The sequence below is a fragment of the Pan troglodytes genome, chromosome 1 (assembly GCF_028858775.2).
Source record: "Pan troglodytes isolate AG18354 chromosome 1, NHGRI_mPanTro3-v2.0_pri, whole genome shotgun sequence".
NCBI classification, from domain to species: Eukaryota; Metazoa; Chordata; class Mammalia; order Primates; family Hominidae; genus Pan; species Pan troglodytes.
The window spans coordinates 160,882,114-160,907,353 of NC_072398.2; the positions used below are offsets into that span (position 1 = coordinate 160,882,114).

The 25,240-nt window shown below is 35.4% G+C and overlaps 1 protein-coding gene across 6 annotated transcripts in view; it reads right to left on the reverse strand.

Moving 5' to 3' along the window:
* Positions 1-25,240, reverse strand: part of LRRC7 (leucine rich repeat containing 7) — a 571,260-nt gene that overhangs the window by 25,414 nt on the left and 520,606 nt on the right. For 3 of the 6 annotated variants that reach the window (XR_010153504.1, XM_063800431.1, XM_054684254.2), the window contains 2 exons: positions 22,857-22,949; positions 4,856-4,930 (listed from right to left, as the gene is read on the reverse strand). Coding sequence is in view for 5 of the 6 variants with exons in the window: in XM_063800431.1 (XP_063656501.1) it covers positions 4,856-4,930; positions 22,857-22,949 (168 nt within the window). In the remaining variant the exon portion in view is untranslated. The remainder of the gene's footprint in view (positions 1-4,855; positions 4,931-22,856; positions 22,950-25,240) is intronic. The other 3 variants (XM_063800437.1, XM_063800433.1, XM_009423276.4) reach the window with 1 other exon arrangement.

The following is a 25,240-nucleotide window of genomic DNA, read 5'->3' on the forward strand; positions in this document are numbered from 1 at the left end:
CCCTCAGTGATTCACTGGAGGAGGTAAGAAGAGGAGGGTCTTACATCTTGTATTTTTGTTTGTGAGTGGCCATCCTCTCTGCATCCCAGGATACACACTTTTATATTAATCACTCCATTCCCTTAACACAGCTAGAACATTTATTAGATACATCACAAAATCAAGTACTTTATTAGTTTCCTAATGAGTGCATACATTCACCTTGTCTCCCTAGCTATTAGCTCCCTTAGGACACATGACTTCCCTCCTACCTATTAAGGGGCTTCTAATGATATTCCCTTATAAGACACTAATCAGGGTGTGGAGTGGAATTGTCAGTGATTATAGAACAGAGCAATGATAATAGGTCTAATGGACATCAAACCCCATGATTTTGGCCAAGAGAAGATGCTCTGAGCTGAACAACTTACCAAAAACTAACTTTAAAAAAGTAAAAAAAGAGCAATAATAATGACTCTGCTAATAGCCCAAGTATTTGTTGATAGACTTATTGTTGACAGTAGTTTCTTGAACTGTCTATATGAATTGTTGGGCCAAGGTTCTTTCTAAGACAAGAAAAAAAGAAAAATATCTAGCTTGTTTGAATTATTATCTCATTGATTATTCCCTTTTAGCATCTTGAAATACAGCCATAGACAAAGAGTATGTTTGGATTGCAAATTCCAAAACCCTTAAAATGATGACAAGGTAAAAGAGACTATAAAATTATCTTCAATTAAGTACCTTATTTATATATCTCATATTAGAAAAATCTGTTTTGGTTATTGGCAAAATCTAGATGTCATCAACTAAATCTCTATAAATTATATAATTTCTCTTTCTTGCCAAAATTAGGCTTATGTATGGAGATGGTGGGGGTGGGTAAATGAAGAGGAGAGGGTTTGGCTTCCCTGATTGAACAGGACATACTTGCGAGTGAGTTTTAGGTTACAACTGTGAATCATGTTGTTAACTATCAGGTACAGTATATATTTTTTTCCAGTCTATTCATCTTTTCAACAGAGTAACTATAATTACTAGATTTTCTGTATTCATATATATTTTGAATCATAAAATGTATAATGAATTAGACTGAATTTTTTAGCTGGAAAGAACATTAGAAAAAAGAAACTATGACGATAAATTAACAAAACTGTCATTTCAAATATTGGCAAATTCACATGGCTTATTCTAGCATATTTTTATATTCCATGAGCTTTCAGTTTTTTCTCTTACTGTTATATAATTGAACTTAACAGAAGGTGAGTCTATGAAGGGTCAGTTGCTCTTTCCATATGCCACACTGTCTTAGAGTAATTATAATGTGTCTATTCCAGGAAAATGAATAGTACAACAGAAAAATGATGTGAATGTGTTTTAATTAACATCATCCCTTATTGCACACATCTTCATGTAATTCAAATAACATGCTCATAATATCATAGCTGAAGAAGAAAAGAATGGATGGTATAAAGAATTATAGAGAAAGAAAGAGATCTAATAAATTCTGGGTTTGGGAAGAGGGATTAGGAAAGACATATCTCTTGTGCTCTCTCATATATCTTTTGCTATTTGCTATTGGGTTAGATTAAACCCCAAAAGTATTGTCACTTAGGGAGGGCCATTCTTTTCTTTTTTCTCTTCTTTTACTTCAATTCTCCAGGTTGAACATTGCCATTAAGCTTTGTAAATAAATTGGCTCCATTGAAAACACATGATTCTGATCTTTTAAGTGATAGATAACTCAATGTTATTAACCCATTTTTTCCCAGCATTCTTTAAACTAAGAGACAATAGTATTATATATAGATAAATATATAGCTTGCCTTCTTAGCATCTGATATTGCAAACAATTTCATTTTAGAATTAGCCATTCTCGTTTCTTTCAGAAAGTATAATTGGCCATGTATGCTTTTTAATTAGTATGACTGAAACTGTAAATACATAATTTATTTGATTAAAGTCCATGTACTTTTTCCTTTATTGAAAATGGGCTTTGATTTTATTGGACTAGGTACAAGTGAGTTCTAGGGCAAAAATAAAATGTCACATCCTTGATAGTCATTTGTGGAGAGAAGAGACATCTTGGGTGCAGCTTTTCTGCAGTATGCTTGGCTGAAAATTTCTTCCTACTTCTTGCATGAGGAATCCATTTCCTTGCACTTTGCTGTTGTTTTTACCTCTCCAGGATTAGAAATACTGAACCCTCATAACCCTCACGTCCCCACATATAATTCTAGAATTTCATAGCCAGAAAAGAGCATTCTAATACCTTGCAAGTAGACACTAATGTCTTTATTTTTATTTTTTATTTTTTTGAGACAGATTCTCGCTCTGTCACTAAGCCTGGAGTGCAGTGGCATAATCACAGCTCACTACAGCCTCCAACTCCTGGGCTCAAGCACTTCTCCCACCTCAGCCTCCCTAGTAGCTGGGATTACAGGTGCTCGCCACTGCACCTGGTTAATTTTTAAATTTTCTGTAGAGACGAAGTCTCACTGTGCTGCCAAGGCTGGCCTTAAACTTCTGGCTTCAAGCCATCCTCCTGCCTCTGCCTCTCAAAGTGGTGGGGTTACAGGTGTGAGCCATCATGTCTGGCCTGACACTAACCTATGTTTCCATCTGCAAGATATACTGTGTATAATTTTGTTATAATACTTACATATACATTTCTGAATTCTAGCAAAAGGGAAAAATCTTTATTTTGCTTCTGTCATGGAGGAAGGAACTCTGCAACGTTGTGTCAAGCTATAGCATACTTCTCTACCCAGCTTCACATTCTAGTAGGTAAGAGATCTGAGATTAATTGGCTATATTTTTTTCCAGACTCTAGGATTTAAAATAATTTCTTTGAAATTCAGTGGAGAAAAAAATTAGCCATTTCCTTTGCTAATGAGCAGCATTTACCAAATGTTAGAGAGTTATGTTGTTAGTTTATTCTCAGCTGTTTTTCACTACAATTCATACAATTTTCAAAGAGTTGAATTTTTGAGCTAGGAGGGATTTCAGATATAATATAAACAGCAGTTCATTTTACACATAATGAATTTGAGGCCCATAGACATTATGTAAAATATCTAAGATCAAAGGACTAGTTAGGCTATCCAAAAATATAGAACTTCCATAATAAAGTGGTAAAGGAAAATTTTAGATTATTATATGTGTGGTTTTTATTGTTTCTCAGCTCTAGCTCAAAAGACCAACTGCTATTTACATCTTCTGCCTGCATAGAATGAACTCAGGCCTGCTGGGTGGTGTTTCTATTGTGACATTGGCACAGGCTGAAGTAGCTTAAACACTTTTCAGAGAACTATCATTTTTGAAAACTTGAGTAGCTGATTGTGATCTTGCTAATTAGTTTAAAATATTTCGGAGAGGCCGGGCGCAGTGGCTCATGTCTGTAATCCCAGCACTTTGGGAGGCCAAGGCAGGCAGACCACCTGAGGCTGGGAGTTCGAGATCAGCCTGACCAACATGGAGAAACCCTGTCTCTACTAAAAATACAAAAATTAGCTGAGTGTGGTGGCGCATTCCTGTAATCCCAGCTACTTGGGAGGCTGAGGCAGGAGAATTGCTTGAACCCGGGAGGCGGAGGTTGTGGTGAGCCGAGATCGTGCCATTGCACTCCAGCCTGGGCAATAAGAGTGAAATGCTGTCTCAAAACAAACAAACAAACAAAAACAAAACAACAACAACAACAAAACAAAACACCACCACCAAACAACAACAACAACAAAAAAACCAAAAAACATTTCTGAGAATGAAATGTTAAAGCAATCTTAGGATTTCTACTTTTCTAGGACTTTCTGAGAGAACGCAGTACATTGGAGATAGAAGATCTCCTTGGAGCTGACTTGAGGGGATCCTTGCATTTTTAAACTGTGTTTGTATAGTTGATCTAAGGTTCCTTTTTCACATGTCAACTGTGTTTGTATAGCTGATCTAAGGTTCCTTTTCACATGTCTTGTCTTCTCAGTGAATCTAAATGTTCAGTATATTATGTTGAGCCATTTCATAACTGTTGCAGATGGTCAAATATCAGCAGTATCAAGTAGTTCCACCTATTTATATAACGGGAAATTTCTGGGGTTCTAAGTCAAAATACTGAAGCTTAAATACATCGATAATGCTTAAGAGCTTTTCCTTGGAATGTAGAAAATGATTATGCACCTCTTATATAGGAAGTGAACTAATGAGCTTCAAATCACTGATAAGAAACAAAGCAAAAAATTAAAGACAGTTAATTCAGAGAGAAGGACAAAAAAAAGTCAAATAAATGAGTTTATGTAAAGTATTTGCTTAATTGTTTATTGGGGTGAACCTTTTCTGATATGCAGAGCTTTAAGTTAGTGAAAGTCATTTTCCATCACACAATGCATTTTAAAAAGTCACCTTATATAGAGCTAAACTTTTGTTTATCTAAGCAGGGGGAGTAGAATGATGTATTATGTATTTCATAGCATTCAAACAGTAATAAGCCTGTGGTTGAGAAATTAAATATGGACCAGTTCCTTCTCCCTCGTGAAAGTCACACACATACTGTGTTTGGGCACTTACTCTTACTTGATAACTATGCATAGATTAATATATATATATAATATATATATTTCTTATATTATCAAGTAATTCCATTCAATTCAACAAAAATATGCAAAACATCTGTCATGTGCCAAGTACTGTGTAAGGTGCTAGGGATATAAGATTTGTCAGACTGAATTGTTTTTGACTTGACTTTCAGCCCCAAAACAATGAAGGCAAATAAGCAATGTGGGAAGGACTTATTTTCAATCATTTAATTCAAATCATTTAACTTGGTAACATGGTTACATATTTGTCTCAGTATGGCATTTGCATGCATTTCTTTTATCTGTCTTACCTGAAGGATCTTATCACCAGGCTGCAGTAGGTTTGATGCTGGCCCATCAGGCTGAACCCTAGTAACAAAGATACCCTATAAGTCAGAAGTAACAGAGGTTAGGATTCTATTACCAAGAACCGAGCCTACTTAAACAAATCTTCATTCACACAGAAAACAGTGAAAACAGATCCAGAAACAGTTTATGCATGTAGGCTTCAAAGAATATTATAGTATTTTAAGCAAAGCAGCACTCTCCAAGTCAAGTTTAAGAGAAGCAACATTTTTGCTTGCAAAAAGAAGCTTATCTTGTTTTGAAAGTGCAATTATGATTTATAAATTGATCTCATGGCATATTCTTAATGATTTTTTCCTTAAATCATTTGAAATGTGATGCTGAATCATTTTTTGTATAAATTCTGAATTTGTCTTCAGTTATTCTACTTAACTATGTCTCCATTAAAGGCAGTTGAAGGTATTTGAAAAAGTATCTCTATTTGATAGGTTATAAGTTCATTGTATACTTTAAAAGCTTTACTAGAATTATATATACGACTGGTTTATTTTAATGCATATTGTTTCATATGTTACTGAGAATTTTAATATAAAATGTATATGAACAAATTAAACAATGATTTGTTTAATAAGCAAACTGGAACATGAATTTTAAATAAAGTTTATGACTATGTGGTTATAAAATCCCTAAATTGATTAATGCAGTTTATAAGAAAGTCAAATTAATTTCATTGACCATGTATAGAAAGAAAACATATACTGAATGTCTACCACATGCTAGGCCTGGATGGCTCATGATATAGAGATAGACAGAATATAGTTTCTGACTTTAATGAGCTCACAATCTAGTGGAGGAGAAGTCAAGAAAACCAATAATTATAAACATTGTGACAAGTGTTATGATAGAGGTATAACAGATTGTAAAAATATGTTGCACCCAGCTTATATTTGTGTGTTAGGTTCTTCCAAGAGGAGAAGATACCTGATAGCTGAATAACAAAGAACACACAAAAGTCATCCACACAGGTAAGGGGAAGAAGGAAATTGCAGAGAGAGGGGACAGCACATAAGTGAGTGTGCCTGTTATATCTGGGAAATTTCAAGTGGTTCCGCTATGGCTGGAGTGCTGATGGAAGGGTGGTAGTGGATGGGATTGGGAGCGCAGCAGAGGATCAGGCCAAAAAGTAGGTTAGGGCAAGATTAAGATGGCCTTTCATAAACCTTCTTACCAATTTCAGGTGCTACTGAAAGATTTTAAACGTGATTGTGATAAGATTTTAATTGACATTCCAAGAATAAACTGATGAATGGATAAACAAAATGTGGTATATATCTATATAATGAAATATTATTTGGCAATAGAATGGAATAAAGTATGGAAACATGCTACAACATAGAAGAAAACGTTATGAAAACACTATGCCCAGTGAAAGAAACAAGTCACAAAAGGCCAAATATTATACAATTCCATTTATGTGAAATATCAAGAATAGGCAAATGCATAGAAACAGAGAGCAGATTAGCATTTGCCAGTAGCTGGGGAGTAACTGTTAACATGTACAGAGTTTCTTTTTGTACATAGTAAAAATGTTCTGAAATTAGATAATCATGATGGTTGCACAACTCTGAACATATAAAAATCACTTAATTGTACACTTTAAATTGTAGAATATCAACTATATTTCAATATAACTGTTAATAGTTTTTTATTCCTAAGCATTATTAATAAAATAGAAGACAATATTTTGATATTCTTGCTTGTTATTTAGAAAAGCATGTTATTTGCTGATCTATAAACATAATGACTCACTTAAGCTCATAACTTTGTGTGTGTGTGTATATGTGTGTGTATGTGTAAATGGTAACAGACCCAAACTAAAATACTTCTACTTGTGTTTTCACTTGGCTTTTCAGAAGTTTATGAAACCTATTAAGACTTTTGAACAATTTTTATCTTTCATATTTTAATCTGTTTTCCTTCTTATTTAGAGATGACACTACAGATAGGCATCAAAATTTCTAGAAAACTGTATAACTTTTAACCAAGTAATTAGACTTCTAGGACTTAAGGATATAACTGGACAAATATGCAATATACATGTGCTAATATGTTCATCATAGTATTATTTATAATAACAAAAATTACAAACTATACTTAACAGTCTAATAACAGGGCATTGATTAAAGAAATTATAGTAAATCCATACAGTAGAATGATATGTGGTCATTAAAAGTGAAGTCCTAAATGGCTGATGTAGAAGTACACAAATGTTTAGTGAAACAAGCAGGTTATAAAACATTGTGTGTGGTAGGATGCTATTTTTGCTGAAATGTGTTTATATATATATTTGTGTGGACAAATATCTGCAAGGATATCTTCTAAACATTAACAGTGGTAATACACGGTAATGGGACATCAGATCTTTTTTTTTCTTTTTCCTTATTTGTGTTTTCTTATTTTTCTACAATGATTATGCACTACTTATAAGATTAAGAAAATAAAACAAACTTAAAAAATTTGGGTTAATGGTGGCACTCAGGAGTGATGCTTTAACAGCGTTGGCCAATTCAGCTGTAAAAATGGTCAATTCAAAAGAAAAAGAAAACTAGTTGTTTGAAAAAAGACAGTTAAATAAAGCTCAATGATTAATCCACCAGGCCAGTGAATGGCACTAGTTGTGACAACAAATATAATCCCCATGGTTCTTTCCACACTGGGCAAATAGCTCTCATATTCCATCATTTGAAGAGACTATATATACAATCAGTTCCCCTGGTAGCCCCTCCTTTGCTACTGGGGTCTCTGTACAATAGGCAGAATGACTCTTTTGCCCAAAATAAGCCACTACATCTCTGATTGCTGGAAGTGAAGTTGTTTTTGGCTATTATTTTATCTCAGCAGTCAAAATGACTGCTACTCAGTTAATTTTGATTGCCTTTCTTTAGCTCATTGTACAGGAACAGTTTTAATAATGTTTGTATGAATCCAGATCATAGAAGCTGAATTAAGGCCATCATATCTGCAATGCTGGGAGGAACTAGCAACACTCTACACCTGACTGCTGAAAGAATACAAATGTGGTGTCTGTGGCAGGTTTAATTTCACTCATCACATAGCTCTGGAGGATTCAACCTCTGTTCTGAAGACTTGCTTTGCTTACTCTTATGGTGGCCTGAGTCTTCCAAAGCATGTATTGCTTTTTTCTGAAAGCTTTATTATTTCACTTTATTATGTCTTTTCAATCAATAAACTTCATCAACTAAAAAAATGGTCCTGCCCGTTGGTATAGTTTCCTTTTTTCCATGTATATCCTATCAGCCAGCATACTGCCACATTAATCCAAGCAGAAAGCAATGACTGCTTTGTTTGATCATGGTCTGTGGCATTCACTATTTGTGGAGGTGAAATATTTCCCAAGACTGCCTGCAAAGGTCAGTGGCCTAATTTTTAATTGTATTTAGGCATATAAACATTGCTATATGAAAGAGACCAGATAAATCTAAACCCATTTTGTGGTCTCTTTTATGATGAACATTGATGAGAAATGTGAAAATGTGAAAATGTTGACCCTGCTTTGAAAAAGCTCATTGTAACAACTCATTTTATCCTGAGATTTTAAAGAATACTTTGGCACTGATGACAGAGTTTGGTGGGAAATAATCAGTCTGTTTGTATTCTAAAAATTAGAAACAATAACTTCCTACTGTTTGGTGAAAAGCTATCTCCTAACTTCCAAACAACAAGAAGCCAACTTGTGTGTATCAAATATCCAAATAATGGCATCTTACAAATCTTTCAACTCTGCTAGCAAGATCTTAAATGTGTTCAGTTTCTTATAACATTTGGCAGAATGCTAAATGAAGGACAAATTATGATGCAATACATTTAAAACTAGCTACATAATGTACTAATGTAAGTCAAAATGAAGAATTATAATAGCTTATTATTGCATAGCTTTATCATAAAACTTTATCATAAAACTGCTGTTATATAATAACCCATAAAACCAGGAGCTAAAAGTAGCAGCAAGTTTAATTTCAAGTTTAATTTACATACCATGAAGCATTCTCTCTGCTTCTGTCAAGTCCCATAGGAAGGGAATCATTAACCCTCTTTTTCAATAAGGCAATATATATTAGTTTTCTACTGTTGCTGTAACAAAGTTCCATAAACCTAGTGGCTTAAAACTTCACAAATTTATTATTTTACTGTTCTGTAGGTTAGAAGTCCAACATAGGTCTCACTGGGCTAAAATAAAAGTTTTGGTACGGCTGCATTCTTTTCTGGAATCTTCAGGGGGAGAATCCATTTCTCTGCCTTATGTAGCTTCTAGGAAATGTCCACATTCCTAGGCTCATGATCCCATTCTTCCATCTTCAAAGCTACCAATGGTGAACCTCTCTGACCATTTTTCTGCTGTCACATCTCCCTCTGACTGCAGCTAGGAAAGATTCTCCATTTTTAAGGCCCATGTGATTACACTGAGCCCATCTGAATAATCCAGGGTAATCTTCTCATCTTAAGGTCCTTAACTTCACCACATCTGCAAAGTCCTGTTTGCCATGTAATGTAACATATTCACAGTTATGAATAATTAGGTTTTTTTTTTCTTTTTGAGACAGGGTTTCATTCTGTCGCCCAGGCTGGAGTATAGTGGCATGATCATGGCTCAGTGCAGCCTTTGCCTCCTGGGTTCAGGTGATCCTCCCACCTCAGCCTCCCGCGTAGCTGTGACTACAGGCATGTGCTACCACACCTGGCTAATTTTTATATTTTTAGTAGAGACAGGGTTTTGCCATATTGCCCAGGCTGGTCTTGAACTCCTAAACTCAAGTGATTTGCCCACCTTGGCCTCCCAAAGTCCTGGGATTACAGGCATGAGCCACTGTGTCCAGCCTAGGATGTTTTTGAGAAGCCACTTTTTCTGTCTACCACACTGTGCAAGCAGTGGTCAAGAGCATAGCTCTTGAGTTTACCTGTCTGTGTTCACCATTTATAATTGGTGACCTTGGGCAAGTTAACTTCTATGGACTTTTCCTCATCAGTACAATGGGTTAATAAATGGCACATACTTTATAGAATTGTTAGATGAAGTGACTGAGTCCATATAAAATAGAACAATGGATGACACAGTATAGCATCAATAAATGTTACTTTAATTATCAAAAGTCTGAAACTCTGCCAGGCACGGTGGCTCACTCCCTTAGTCCCAGCACTTTGGAAGGCTGCAGTAGGCAGATTGCTTGAGCCCAGGAGTTTGAGACCACCCTGGGCAAAATGGTGAGACCCCATCTCTATTTTTACTTCGTAAAAAAAGTCTGAAACTCAATCTACAACTCAAGGTCTTTAATCCAGCAGAGCCCACATTGAGAGTTTCTGAGTCTCCAACTATACCAGATTTATTGGCAGAAAAAAATTCTTTTCCTCTCTGTTTAGAGTATATTGAAAGGACAATATTTGCCATCTTTCCTCTGAATTCCTAACAAATAAGGGGACATTGGCACCTCTTATTTAGGGAAGGGGATGAGAAGGGGCTGGAAAGTTCCTCCTGCCTCATCTATGGTTTCCTGGTTGTGGCTCACAGTGATAATGGCTCCAGTTACTGTTCACTCTTAGTAGTGGACATGAGTCCCATCTGGAGGGCTTTCTAAATGATTTTTTATTAACTTTCAGGGACTACTTCCTTTAGTAGCTCCAAGTCAGGAGTATCAACCCTTTATAGTAATGGCTAATAGAATCCACTGTAGTTAGTGGCTTGTGGCATCTCTAAGTGGGTTTTTCTTATGTCTCTCACATCGGGTTCTTTAGTGACTTGAAAGCACAATGGCTTTCCCTCAGCACCACCTCTAGAGGGTATCTCACAACAGAGCAACATGGTAGGTACTGGAAGCTCCTTTCAAAAGAATGGAAATCTTCGCTCTTCTCAGACACCAGCATTCAGACATGTTTGAGACAGGCACAGATCCTGTGGATTCATGCATCACAGAGGGACTCCTCTAGGTTTGAACCAAAGCTAATCTAGAGAGGGCTAGCTGGATGAGCCACATAGGCATGATCTGTTGCCATTTCCTATTTCCACCTCATTTAAAAACTATTAATAGTCTTTATACAAGTCATAAGTGATTATTCCAGAAGTACTCATAATGGGCTTATGAAAAGTTTGCTTTTCACAGTAATTTTGGAAAAAGGATAAGTTTGGGAGGCTTCTTGCGTTGTTAAGATCTGACCTTGCCTTACTGGTTACCTAGCCTCTATATCCCTGGACATAAACCTTAAAGGACTTAGAAAGTTAGTTTACAAGGCCAACATTTAACATTCTAAGTTTAGAGGAGAAAGGAACTTTATATGGCTTTTTAATGATGAAGGTGAACAATTGTGACAGTCTCAGCCATTGTAAATGTAGATACCAAAATAGAACTTGTCTTAAGGGACCTATGACTTCAACGTATGAAATATGCTTTTCCTTAAAATTCTGAAAAGTCTTGGCTCTAGCTGATGCTGAGAAATTGGTTTCTAGAAAGACTATATCTCAAGTAAAAATTATATACAATTACAATTCAGAACACATGAGTTAAAAATAGCATATAGCATTTCATGCTTTCATATAACTATGGAAGTTCAAAGAGTGTTTCTAGAGGCAAAACTGACTCATGAAAACAGCAAACAGAGCCATAGATTCAATTTTTAGGGGGAAACTTTTTTTCTAAAAAAGTAGCAAATATTAATCTTCTTTCATAATGTTGGCAATGTCAATATTGAAGCTATATTGTGGCTTGTAGAAGCAACATTAGATATACATAAAAGCCTATATTTACTTAGTCCCTATGATTATTAGAACACTTGACATATCAAGGATAAAGGTATTATCAATAGTGCTCCTCTCCAGGAATCAAAAGTGTGATGACAAAGTATTTTAAGGTTAATTGCTATGCATCAATTTTTAGGCTTTGAATAATTTGCTACCTTAGCAACTGATAAATTTATATGCATCAAGAGAAGTGATTTATCCTATGGCAATTAGAAGTTAAGAGAGAGGAGAAGTGAGGGAAGAAGAGAGAAAGAGGGAGAGAGAAAGAAAAGGACATCACAAACCAGTTAAGTGTAAAATCTGTAAAAGATGAACAGAAGGAGAATTGCTTTAGAAACAGAAAATTTAAGGCAGAGATACAAGAAAAAATTCTGCAACTGACTAAAGTCTTCTAAAAGTTTAACAAAAATTTTACACATAGAAAGGAATTTCAGTTTCATTAATTTTTAAAAAAGTAAATATTACAACAGAAATCACTTGGTTGCATTTGTAGAAAAATTTATTAATAATGCATTGGAGCAACAAAGAGACTAGTGCAACCCAAAGAAATGGACTATGGGATCACAAATCTCTTAGTGGCAATATAATGAAATGTAATATTCTAGCAAAATAAATACACATTGTTTGGTCTTTGGACTTGCATCATTCTCTTTGGTCAGTCTAAAAGTTTGTTTAGTAGCATATATATCAAGATGATGCTCTTCAGAGCTGTTAAAAGCAACCAAAAATAAGCAATTTATTCCTGTTTCTCTGAGATTGCTTTTAGAAATGATATATAAGTACTAGAATATTTTTTATAGTTTGATACTGATAATTGTGGGCTGTTCTTTTTTAGATAATTTGAACGTAAGTGCTAAAATTGTGTTTGGTTACTTTATATGTTTTAACTTTTATTAATTGCTTAGTATTTCTACTATTGTTTAACAATTAAACATGTCTGGGATGTCTGTCTATTGTGACTGACAGTACATTGCATCCTGTTTATTTCTTAGTGAAATTCTTGAATTTTACTTGCTTGTCATTATGTTCTTTTAAAAGTCAATAATCATATTCATTCACTTACAATCCTTCTGGATTTCTGGACTCTTAGGAAAAAATAAAAGAAATATTTACCATTTATTTTATTTTATAAATCCTTTAAAGCCTGTATTTAATATGGGACCCCAACTTGTGGTGAATATTTGAATTGCTAAGTTTTGTACAGTTTACTGATCCAGTCAGAGTCCCTAATGGCTTTTCCTCTGAGCTTCACAAATAACATAAAATAGTAAAAATGATTAAAAACAGGAGTGGGAACCGTAGGAGGCTGTGGATTCTTCTTTTTAGCTATTCTTAAAATAGTATTGATAATCAGGTTTCTGATTATAATTCCTGAAGGCTCCCTCAAAGCCCCTCTGGTTGTATAATTTTTTGACACTATCTGCACTATTTTAAAATCACAAATTGAAAAGTGAAAAATTCAAGATATACAATCATGTCATCTGCAAACAGGGACAATTTGACTTCCTCTTTTCCTAATTGAATACCCTTTATTTCCTTCTCCTGCCTAATTGCCCTGGCCAGAACTTCCAACACTATGTTGAATAGGAGTGGTGAGAGAGGGCATCCCTGTCTTGTGCCAGTTTTCAAAGGGAATGCTTCCAGTTTTTGCCCATTCAGTATGATATTGGCTGTGGGTTTGTCATAGATAGCTCTTATTATTTGGAAATACGTCCCATCAATACCTAATTTATTGAGAGTTTTTAGCATGAAGGGTTGTTGAATTTTGTCAAAGGCCTTTTCTGCATCTATTGAGATAATCATGTGGTTTTTGTCTTTGGTTCTGTTTATATGCTGGAGTACATTTATTGATTTGCATATATTGAACCAGCCTTGCATCCCAGGGATGAAGCCCACTTGATCATGGTGGATAAGCTTTTTGATGTGCTGCTGGATTCAGTTTGCCAGTATTTTATTGAGGATTTTTGCATCAATGTTCATCAAGGATATTGGTCTAAAATTCTCTTTTGTGGTTGTGTCTCTGCCTGGCTTTGGTATCAGAATGATGCTGGCCTCATAAAATGAGTTAGGGAGGATCCCCTCTTTTTCTATTGATTGGAATAGTTTCAGAAGGAATGGTACCAGTTCCTCCGTGTACCTCTGGTAGAATTTGGCTGTGAATCCATCTGGTCCTGGACTCTTTTTGGTTGGTAAGCTATTGATTATTGCCACCATTTCAGAGGCTGTTATTGGTCTATTCAGAGATTCAACTTCTTCCTGGTTTAGTCTTGAGAGAGTGTATGTGTCAAGGAATTTATCCATTTCTTCTAGATTTTCTAGTTTATTTGCGTAGAGGTGTTTGTAGTATTCTCTGATGGTAGTTTGTATTTCTGTGGGATCAGTGGTGATATCCCCTTTATCATTTTTTATTGCGTCTATTTGATTCTTCTCTCTTTTTTTCTTTATTAGTCTTGCTAGCGGTCTATCAATTTTGTTGATCCTTTCAAAAAACCAGCTCCTGGATTCATTAATTTTTTGAAGGGTTTTTTGTGTCTCTATTTCCTTCAGTTCTGCTCTGATTTTAGTTATTTCTTGCCTTCTGCTAGCTTTTGAATGTGTTTGCTCTTGCTTTTCTAGTTCTTTTAATTGTGATGTTAGGGTGTCAATTTTGGATCTTTCCTGCTTTCTCTTGTGGGCATTTAGTGTTATAAATTTCCCTCTACACACTGCTTTGAACGCGTCCCAGAGATTTTGGTATGTTGTGTCTTTGTTCTCGTTGGTTTCAAAGAAGACATTTATGCAGCCAAAAAACACATGAAAAAATGCTCATCATCACTGGCCATCAGAGAAATGCAAATCAAAACCACCATGAGATACCATCTCACACCAGTTAGAATGGCAATCATTCAAAAGTCAGGAAACAACAGGTGTTGGAGAGGATGTGGAGAAATAGGAACACTTTTACACTGTTGGTGGGACTGTAAACTAGTTCAACCATTGTGGAGGTCAGTGTGGCGATTCCTCAGGGATCTAGAACTAGAAATACCATTTGACCCAGCCATCCCATTACTGGGTATATACCCAAAGGACTATAAATCATGCTGCTATAAAGACACATGCACACGTATGTTTATTGCAGCATTATTCACAATAGCAAAGACTTGGAACCAACCCAAATGTCCAACAATGATAGACTGGATTAAGAAAATGTGGCACATATACACCATGGAATACTATGCAGCCATAAAAAATGATGAGTTCATGTCCTTTGTAGGGACATGGATGAAATTGGAAATCATCATTCTCAGTAAAATAGCGCAAGAACAAAAAAGCAAACACCGCATATTCTCACTCATAGGTGGGAATTGAACAATGAGATCACATGGACACAGGAAGGGGAACATCACACTCTGGGGACTGTTGTGGGGTGGGGGGAGGGGGGAGGGATAGCATTGGGAGATATCCCTAATGCTAGATGATGAGTTGGTGGGTGCAGCGCACCAGCATGGCACATGTATACGTATATAACTAACCTGCACAATGTGCACATGTACCCTAAAACTTAAAGTACAATTAAAAAAAATGGTAAAAAATAGAAAAATTCAGTGAAACTTTCTTTAACCAATTCTGCTAAAATAAGGTTTTTGAAGTGAAAAATTGTTTGTTGTAAGCTATATTCAGTCAGACTGATTCTCATAGGTTTAATATGGTTTTATTCAATGGCTAACGCATCATTATATGGTCAGAATATGCTAGAACATTTCTTAGAGGTGGCTCAGGAAGTCAGAAAGGCTGGGGGCAAGTGCCAGAAGACACTACAGTTGTGAATTCTTGATATGTTGACTAATAAAGTGGCTCTTAGGCCAAGGCTGTGCATAGGTGGTGTAGAGCAGAATGAAAGGGGTGGGGGAATCATATTTAGTCTCAATATTTCTATAATTATTTAAAAATTTACAGTGCTGATATTTTCATTCATTACCTATGTGTTTTTAAAAAGGCATAGGTTAAAGAAAAAGGACACTGTAGTTGTACACATCTGAGACTGACAGTGTATTTAATGGAGGATAATTATGCCACACAGAGTAAAAGCATTGAGACTGCCTGTGGCTGATGAATGAAGGGGTAGCAGTTCACATTCAGCAGAATCAGCAAAGATTTAGAAGTAAAAGTCATTCTCGATTTTCTCTTCGTCTCTTTGGCCATTCTCATTTTATGGCCCAGAAATGAACACCTTCAGGGAACTGAAGCCACCTCAGCTAATGCCACCACCCCAGCTGAAGCTACTCCAGCCGGTGCAAGTCATACAAAACTCGAACATATCATGGGTCTTTTTTTCTCAGTCTAGGAATAAGCAAAGGTTGCCAAGTCTAGGTACTCCATTAAGTTAGTCGTTCTGAGTCAAGGTAGAAACATTCGTTGACAGAGAGGACAAAGGGAACGTGTGATTTTTTTTTTCTCTTTCAACAGAGAACTCAGTATACCTCAATGAACAAAAAAAGACAAATAAATAAATATGACTTTTCTTTAATCATTTTAATGTTTAATTCCACACTAGAGAGGTTGCTTGTTTTCTATTAATGAACGTCCTCAGGGTTTAAATGATAGTCCCTTTTAATGGAAATGTGGTTTGTGCATGGCGATGGGTTTATTCAACACGATTTTTAAATATAGGAAGCAGTTTTCCACTGTACTTAGAATCAGATACTTAGACTATGTAAAACTATACTATTTATATTGTAAAGCTAATGAATAATTAAATAAATGCATAGCCCAAGCATGGTGGCTCATGCCTGTAATCCCAGCACTTTGGGAGGCCGCGGCAGGCGGATCACCTGAGGTCAGGAGTTCGAGACCAGCCTGCCCAACATGGTGAAACCCCGTCTCTACTAAAATACAAAAATTAGCTGGGCGTGGTGGCGGGTGCCTGTAGTCCCAGCTACTCGGGAGGCGGAGGTAGGAGAATCGCTTGAACCCGGGAGGCAGAGGTTGCAGTGAGCCGAGATCACATCACTGCACTCCAGCCTGGGCGACAAGAGCCAGACTCCATCTCAAAAAACGAAAAACAAAAAAAACCAAAAAAAACAACATGCATATATGTGTACTTTGGTACCTTATTCAGTAATCCTAAACTACTATTACTTACTCTTTAACTCTGGATTTATTGGTTATTCTTTTTAGTAATTATGTAAGATCTTATTGATAAGCTAATTTTAAGTGCTTTCATATTTTGATTAAAAAATGTTTAGGTTCCAAAGTACACATATATGCATTTATTTAATTGTTCATTAGCTTTACACTGATACTTTTTAGTGACCTTACTTTTTCACATTTACGCCCCAAAGTTTCCTGAAGAATTAATGATACTTATTTGCTTTCATAAGCTGAAATTCATGTCTCCTTTCTATTATAATGTCTAGATACCGACATTTTTCAATTGGCTAAAGCATGCTACCATACCTTTTAAAAAAAAGCTTGGTATAAATCGTCACACCTGTAGGAATACTATTTGTAGGAGAGTGTGAAGAGTACATTTCATCTCTACCAATGTTTCTGAATAGATCTTGGACTTTTTACTCCAACATTAAGACAATGAACTGAAAGGTGAAAATTTATTTTTTATTAAAGAAAGAACTCATCTCACTTTTAATGTCTTCAAACAACCTAGTGGCATTCTGAACCTCAAACTGCAATATGACTAAGATGCAGCTGAAGTAATCAGTTATGTTTATAAAAGAACTTATGCTTGAAATTTATTTTTAAAAATCATTTTATATATAAAATAAAAACTGTTTCAGCCTCTTCCTAAATTTAGTCTGAAGTACAAAAACAATTTGATCTCTATCCCTTGCTCCTTAATTTTATTTTCACATAATGCATAAATTTTTTCAAATTACTTTGCCTTACATAATCACTTGAAGTGGAATTAAGGATGTGACACATATATAAATTATATTACTTACAAAATGAATTTAGAAACATATACAATAAATTGTATTTGTCTAGTAGCTGCACAAAGTTAAGGAAATGTGCTAAAAGTAGTTTAATATTCATATAGTAAATATACATCTTATGCTATATGGAGTTTTAAACAAATATGTTTGCTATTCTCATTTTTTATATCCATGGAGAAAACCTGACAGGAAATAGGCATATGGTATGTACCTTTTTTATAAGTTAAAAGCATATCTTTAGCAAGCTTTTGTTTATGGATCACCCAATGTCATGAAGTTGAGCAAAACTGGAACATTATTCTTGTGCATTTTTGAACTTGCCATTGCCCCGCATGCCTCTGAGTATTGTTATCCTTGGATAAAAGTATTAAATAAAAGCTTCAATTCTGCATGTCTAAGGGTCCTTCTTTTCTTAATATTAATCATGTAAAAATTTTTATTTGATGTAATATCCATATCCACACAAAAACAATGGAGTGAAAAGAGGAGGGGCTTAAGTCCTGTTGCAGGCTGTTTGGGCATCTGGAGGCAATAATTTAAATGTAATGTAAATAATTTATAGTAATTTATTCTGAAATTCTAGGACATTTATTTAGAGTTTATTGGTGATAATAGTTTACATTTTCTATGCTCCTAATATTTTTTCGATGGCTTGGAATTTTACCTGTACCATAGGCAAATTAAGGCATTTTAAAAAAACCATGAATTTGTTTTTTTCTCTCATTTCTATGGCTACATTTAGATGGCCCAACTTAGTGGAAATATGGATGAGCTCTCTGGCATCTGTTGAGCTTAGGCACTTATGACTATTCTCCACATAAATGGTGGACAGTGGAGGATAACTGATTCTCTGGCCCCAATGCCCCAGTATGTATATTTGCTGCTGTCAGGTCCTTTGAGGATGGGCTGAATCCATAAAACAGCTTTCATTTTGATACTATGAGTAGATAATTCTTCATGCAACTGTTCAGTGTAACACCTTTACACCATATAGGGAAAGGGCTATAAGTCTTCTTTAATCTCTTTAAGATCCAGGAGCTTAGTTCTTCTTCCCTCAGATGGAGCAAGGAAGAACATGAATCCCTGAATGATGAGTTTTGTGAATGCATCATTAAAAATTCTCTCATTTGCAGAGTCCTGGGTTGCCTTATAAAATGTTACAACAGCATGGCATCAGTTATCTATTAATGCAGTTTCCTCTTTCTAACAACATCCTGTGGAAATTATACTGGTAAATTCCTTAAATTTTGCAATTGGAAATTATTATTTTATGAGTGCTTACATACAAGCAAAGAATATTGTGGCTTGCTCCATTGGCAGAATCACCACTGTAATGATACCTTAGTCCACAAGTTATATAATTGCTTAGCAATCTTCTCTGTACAGTATGCTCCTAATTATCTAGGTTCAACAGAGAATACATGCTGACTCCCAAGGACTTGTTGAAAAAAATATCTAGACTATGACTAATTAGAGGGCTCTGTAATACTCTCAATATTAGAATATCATATTAGTCTCAACTCTACAGGGTATAAAGTTGTCATGTGGCTCTTCTGCTAAGTGACATTTGCAGATAGAGGCATGTATTATAATGCTTATTAAGAAAAGCATCTGGAGTCAGCTCAGTTTTGTTTCAAATCTTGTCTGCCACAGATCAGCTAAATGACCTTGGGCAAGTTAATTAACCCCTCTGGGCCTCAATAAAATGGGGAATAATAATACTACTCAACTAACAGAAATAGTTATGAAGATCACATAAATTCATAAATTCATATTTATAAAGAGCCTAATACAGTGCCCAGCATTTTGTATATACTCAATAAAAGGCCATTATTTTTATTGCTTTACTATCAGATTTGTTGGCTCAAAATCTTTCATCTCTCTGCAGTATCTTGACAATTTGACAGCAATGTTTCTTTATTGTAATAAAACAGATCATGGCTATTATACACTTCATTGAGAGGACAGAGGCAACTAATTTCCATCCAGTGTTCTACTGCTTTCTCTTTCCAAGTATGTAAAAGCAGTTTCTGCTTGACAGTGAACACTGAAATAATGAGTTCTATGGTGAATGAACTGGTGTTTTTCACTACTAAACATTGTTTTGACAATATCAACTGCAGGGCTAATTGTGCTCTATCCCTTTAACTGGAGGAGCCAATATTTGATCAAGACTACCTTGGATCTTGAAGGGGAGTTAAGTTTGCTAGATGAGATGCTGTTCTAAATGCTCAAAGTCTGGTAAAAATATTCCCTTATATTTGGCTTAATCCTGATTCCTCCATAAAGCCTCAGTTAACTTTTGGGCTGCCGTAAGTGTTTTTCTGCAACAATCTCACATTACCCCAGAACGTAGATCAGAATGTCTGCCAGACCGAACAATATAGTTCACTTTTGCTTCAGCTGTGGCTCTCAGCTTTTTGAGATGACTGTTTCAGTCTTTCCCTGTCTGGCTGTAATCGTTTTGGATGCTATCTCACATTGGTCCTTGTCATTTTCCTGAAACTAGTTTCCATCAACAATAATGAAGAGAATGGAACAAATGTATTAATTAACTTCAGTACAGAAAGTCCTCAGTACCTCTAAGACATTCAGATGTTCTTGGATACTTAGAATTTTGAGAAGCAAAACATCCAAACATCCATGAGCAGTAAGGAAAATAATATAGTGTATTTCTGAGAATATTCCTAATCAATGACTTATTTATTTGAAGAGAGTATGTATCATATTAAAGTTTAAACTTTTGCATGACTAGACTCCTTATAAGTCTACCTCAGGCTCAGGCAGTATTTGTTGATCTTAAACATCTGTTTAACTTGGTTCCTCTTACTTCCAGCTGTAAATCAGCCATTTCATGAAAAACCAATCTGTTTTTCAACATTTTCATTTTCTTACTGTTTAATATTTTTAGGTAGTTTCAGGCACTGGGTTCTACTCTAAATTTTATGCAACACTTTCAGAATAGGGCACTAGGGCTAAAAACACACAGCTGAATTTCCAATAGATTAATCCCTTTCCTTGTGAGTGGACTGAATTCTTATGTAAATTGTCAGTCAGTGTCTTTAGATCCTCTGAACAGTTAAGCAAAGTGTCCCCATATGTTTGGCATGCCACCAAAACTGGTCAATAAGTGAAAGGCAGTATTGAGATTCTTCTGTAGATTTGGAACTCCTAGTTGCTCCCACCAATTTTATAATAATAGAGATTTACTTTTCAGATTATGAATGATTTTAGAGTGTAATCAGCCAAAGAAAAGTGCTTTTTAGGGGAAATCTTTCAATGGACACATTACACAATTCAAGTGCTTTATCTGTTACATTTAACCAAAAGAGCAAATTATAAGATCATAGACATAGTTCAGTCTCACTAGAGTCATCAAAATGTTACAAATGAGAAATTAAATGAATAGCTATAAAGTGTTCATATTCATCACAGTGGAAGAATTGCAGGCAATGATTTGAAAGCCTGAGATCTAGTCTCTTTCAGTTGAAAAGAGCAGAAATGCAACAGTATTCTGACATCTTGACTACTTAACAATCTATTCATCCTTAATTTAAAAATATTTTTTTACCCTGTACCTTCCAAAAATATAGTGAAAAGATTTATATGCTGGTGAGAAAGAACAGAAAAATATGTCTTGAATTTCAACTCTCTTAAGTATCATAAGGTTAGTGACTTTTCATTGAAAGAATTTATGAAAGAGATATAAAATGAAAGACAAAAAGAGGAGTCAAGATAAATAAGACATAATGATTTGAGGTTTTAAAAAATGTCATCATGCTTCTGATAATTTTGAACTTTTATGCTTCTTTAAGATGTATCAGTAATTTATTAAAATTAAGTAAACAGTTGGTCTAAGCCATGAATATTTTAATTGTAATAAATCAATGGTATCCTCAACATCATTTCAAAATGGAAATATGCTAGTTACCTATGAACAGATGTTTCCAACTGGCATTCCCCTAATTATAGGATTGCCTCATATACATTCCTTTTATATGAGTAGCTGCTCCAGCCTGTTGACCAAAGGAGCTCCCATCCTTGGTCACTGGAGACTTTCCTCTGGTCTCTTCATTCCTAATGTATATAATCATGCGACCAATTCTTCCTTTTGGACCAACCTCTTCTCCTGACCTTCTCCAAAACGGAAAGGAAGAAGGGTAGGAAGAGTATAAGAAACAAGATCACTGGGAGGAAGATGAGGAAAATGTGGTGTTAAAGGCTCTGTTTCGGGCTACAGAAAGCTCCAGAGTAATGGCATCCCAGGTTTTTCAGAAGTAGGTCTCATAATCAGAAATTAATCTGTAGGTGTTTATAATTGTGATGAGTTGAGAGGGTATGGACCAGGTTGTGACTCAAAGGTAAGTACAGAGCCTGTGGAGGTTTTATTCGTATTTAATTTTTTTCCTTCTTCATCATCCTAAAGTTTTATGGGTCAGTTAATGCAATTTGATGAGGTCGAAAGTAGATAGCTTCAATTATCATTGAATAATTATTAATTGATTCAAAGCTGAGAGTATTAAACACTGATGGTAGCAGGGCAGGTTCTATAGCTCCAGGTAAACATTTAAAAAATAAAAAATCAGGTGGTTCACATCGGCGTCAGGCAGGTCACATGTGAGCAAGGGCAACATCTTGAATGTCCAGGAAATGGTTGAGGTTAGAGTTGGCGTGCCTTAATTCCATAGTTTGACAAGCAGGGGTAAGTACTAGAGGAGGACCTAATTCTTCTGCTAATGCTAACTGATTTTCTCATAAAAAATTTGTTTTCTGTGGTTTCTCAATTCTACAGTTCTATTAGCAAAATTCTTTACACGCTTGATGAATTGAAGAGATGGCAGTCAGCTTGCCTTTGCATTGAATTACTATGTAATCATTCTGCTACTGTGAGAAAACAGTTTCCTAAATAAGTGACTTACAAGTTAACCTTTGGAAACAACTTGTTAGAAATTGTCTATATACCTTTCTTTACAAATATAGACAACTGTGGAGCAAAAACAAAAACAAAACACAAAGCCTCCCCACAAAAATATAAAAAATCTCTGCCTTTTAAATAGAATGTTTAGAGACTTTTCCCTTTATTCTTAGCATGTGTCAAGCACTGCAGTAAATTCTTTTATCCCTGTGCTGAAAAAGTTTCTAATTGGCTTCAGAGTTAGCTAGCTCATGAAAACACAACAAAAACACTTGAATTTTTTTCTAACCTTTGTTACTGTAGGAGATAGTATTTTTCTAATTAATATTGTCAACAAGATATTCATTTCTTACCTTGTCAGAAGGTTTGAATGGATTTCCTTGTCCACTAATTCCACCACTGATACTAAATCCAAGGCCAGGATTCTTTTCTATTCTCACACAAAACTATGTAAAAAAGATATAAAAAGGTAAGTAAATAGTTATCAAAGCTAAATATTTTCAAATAACTGTATTTCAGTAGAAAAGATTCACATTTCACTTGATTTCTTAGGGTTAGCCTATGTTGAGTTGATACACAAAAGACAATATAAACTTTGACAAAATGTTTAATGTTTCTATATGCATCAGTTATGATGGAAACTCGCTTGAAATTACCCGGGCAAGAAGATATTAGCAAGTACTTATTTGTTACCAAGTACAGGACTAAATTTTGATTAGCCATTTTTAAAAGTTAAAAGTCTTATAAACACTTAAAATACTATGCATTATCTTAGCTATCAACCATAAATGCACATGTATTCAGGTTGATTAGAAAGGAGTGTCTGACACATGCACACGTATGTTTATTGCAGCATTATTCACAATAGCAAAGACTTGGAACCAACCCAAATGTCCAACAATGATAGACTGGGTTAAGAAAATGTGGCACATATACACCATGGAATACTATGCAGCCATAAAAAATGATAAGTTCATGTCCTTTGTAGGGACATGGATGAAATTGGAAATCATCATTCTCAGTAAACTATCGCAAGAACAAAAAACCAAACACCGCATATTCTCACTCATAGGTGGGAATTGAACAATGAGATCACATAGACACAGGAAGGGGAATATCACACTCTGGGGACTGTGGTGGGGTGGGGGGAGGGGGGAGGGATAGCATTGGGAGATATACCTAATGCTAGATGACGAGTTAGTGGGTGCAGCGCACCAGCATAGCACATGTATACATATGTAACTAACCTGCACAATGTGCACATGTACCCTAAAACTTAAAGTATAATTTAAAAAAAAATTTGTTGCTAAAAAAGTGAAAAAAAAAAAAGAAAGAAAGGAGTGTCTGAATAAGTGAAACAAAACTTTAAAATGTAGAGTGAAAGAAAATATGGCTATTTAAATAAATTGTGCCTGCTTTGTAGTAGAGAAGAATAATTCATCTCCTTGTTAGATAATTCTTTGTTTAGGAATATTAGATCTTTTAGTTTGAGAAAGTAGCCACAGCTTGCGTGAGGGTAAAAAAAAGAAAAATGAAATGCTCAGTGAAGAGTTTCAAGTCTAGCAGCAGCTCCTGGAGTAGGAGTTGGGAACCTTAGAAGAAAGGGGAGAATAGTGTGATGAGGTCTAGTTAAAGAAAGAGGTCAACAATATGGAGACATTGCTAGGGAAAGAGAATGGCCAATACGCAACACAAGGGCAAACATTCTAATGTTCTGTTATATTACCTCCCCAACATCCCAAATCATCAATGAAAGTCTATTAAACATGACTTTTGTTTTATAGTAGTATGGGGGAATGATGGCATTAGGAGTAGGGTCCGCCTTGGGATAAGGCTGTAGTAAAAATGACAGCAATAATAGAAGTTAATAAAAAGAGTGTAGATCAAGAACTCAGCAGAAATGACATCAGTGCCAGGGATGACCTAGAGAAACTCTAACAAACCTAAGAATTCCTGGAGACCCTGAGCAGGAGATGTGTATGTGGGCTATGGTAAAAATGTTAGTTCTCCAGGTAAAGTGGGACAGGGTATCCCAGATAATTGAAAGATTTCGGACCAAGAGGCAGTATACATTGGTTACATAAAGAAAAAACACTTTGTAACTTTATTTTTTATTATTTACTTATTTATTTATTTTAGTGACAAGGTCTTACTCTGTCACCCAGGCTATAGTGCAGTGTTGCAATCAGTTCACTTGAACTCCTGGGCTCAAAGTATCCTCCTGCCTCAGCCTCCCAACTAGCTGAGACTTACAGGTGTATGCCACCATGTCTGAATAATTTCAGTTTGTTTCTTTTTCTAGAGATAGAGTCTTGCTGTGTTGCCCGGGATAGTCTCAAACTCCTGTCCTCAAGTGATTCTCCCACCTTGGCCTCCCAAAGCACTGGGATCACAGGTGTTAGCCACTGTGCCCAACTCGTTTACAACTTTTAAGTACAGAGTAAGTATTAGGTGAACCAAGTGTTACGAAAGGTTAGCAGGCCAAAGATTAATAAAGAGTTAAGAAAAAACATAAGATGACACACTTTGGCATATATTTTGTATTTACATAGCTACATACTGGAAGAATTCTTAAAAGTGATTGTAGACATTTGCTTTCTTAAGTAGCCCATTTTTACCCCCAGAATTCTTGCTTAGCCTATTAATTTGCTTATGGCAAATGTAAATGCCCAAAACCCTCTTTACATTTTTATTGTGAGCTATCTTCAATCCCTACCTCTTAGTTCAAGGCAAACTG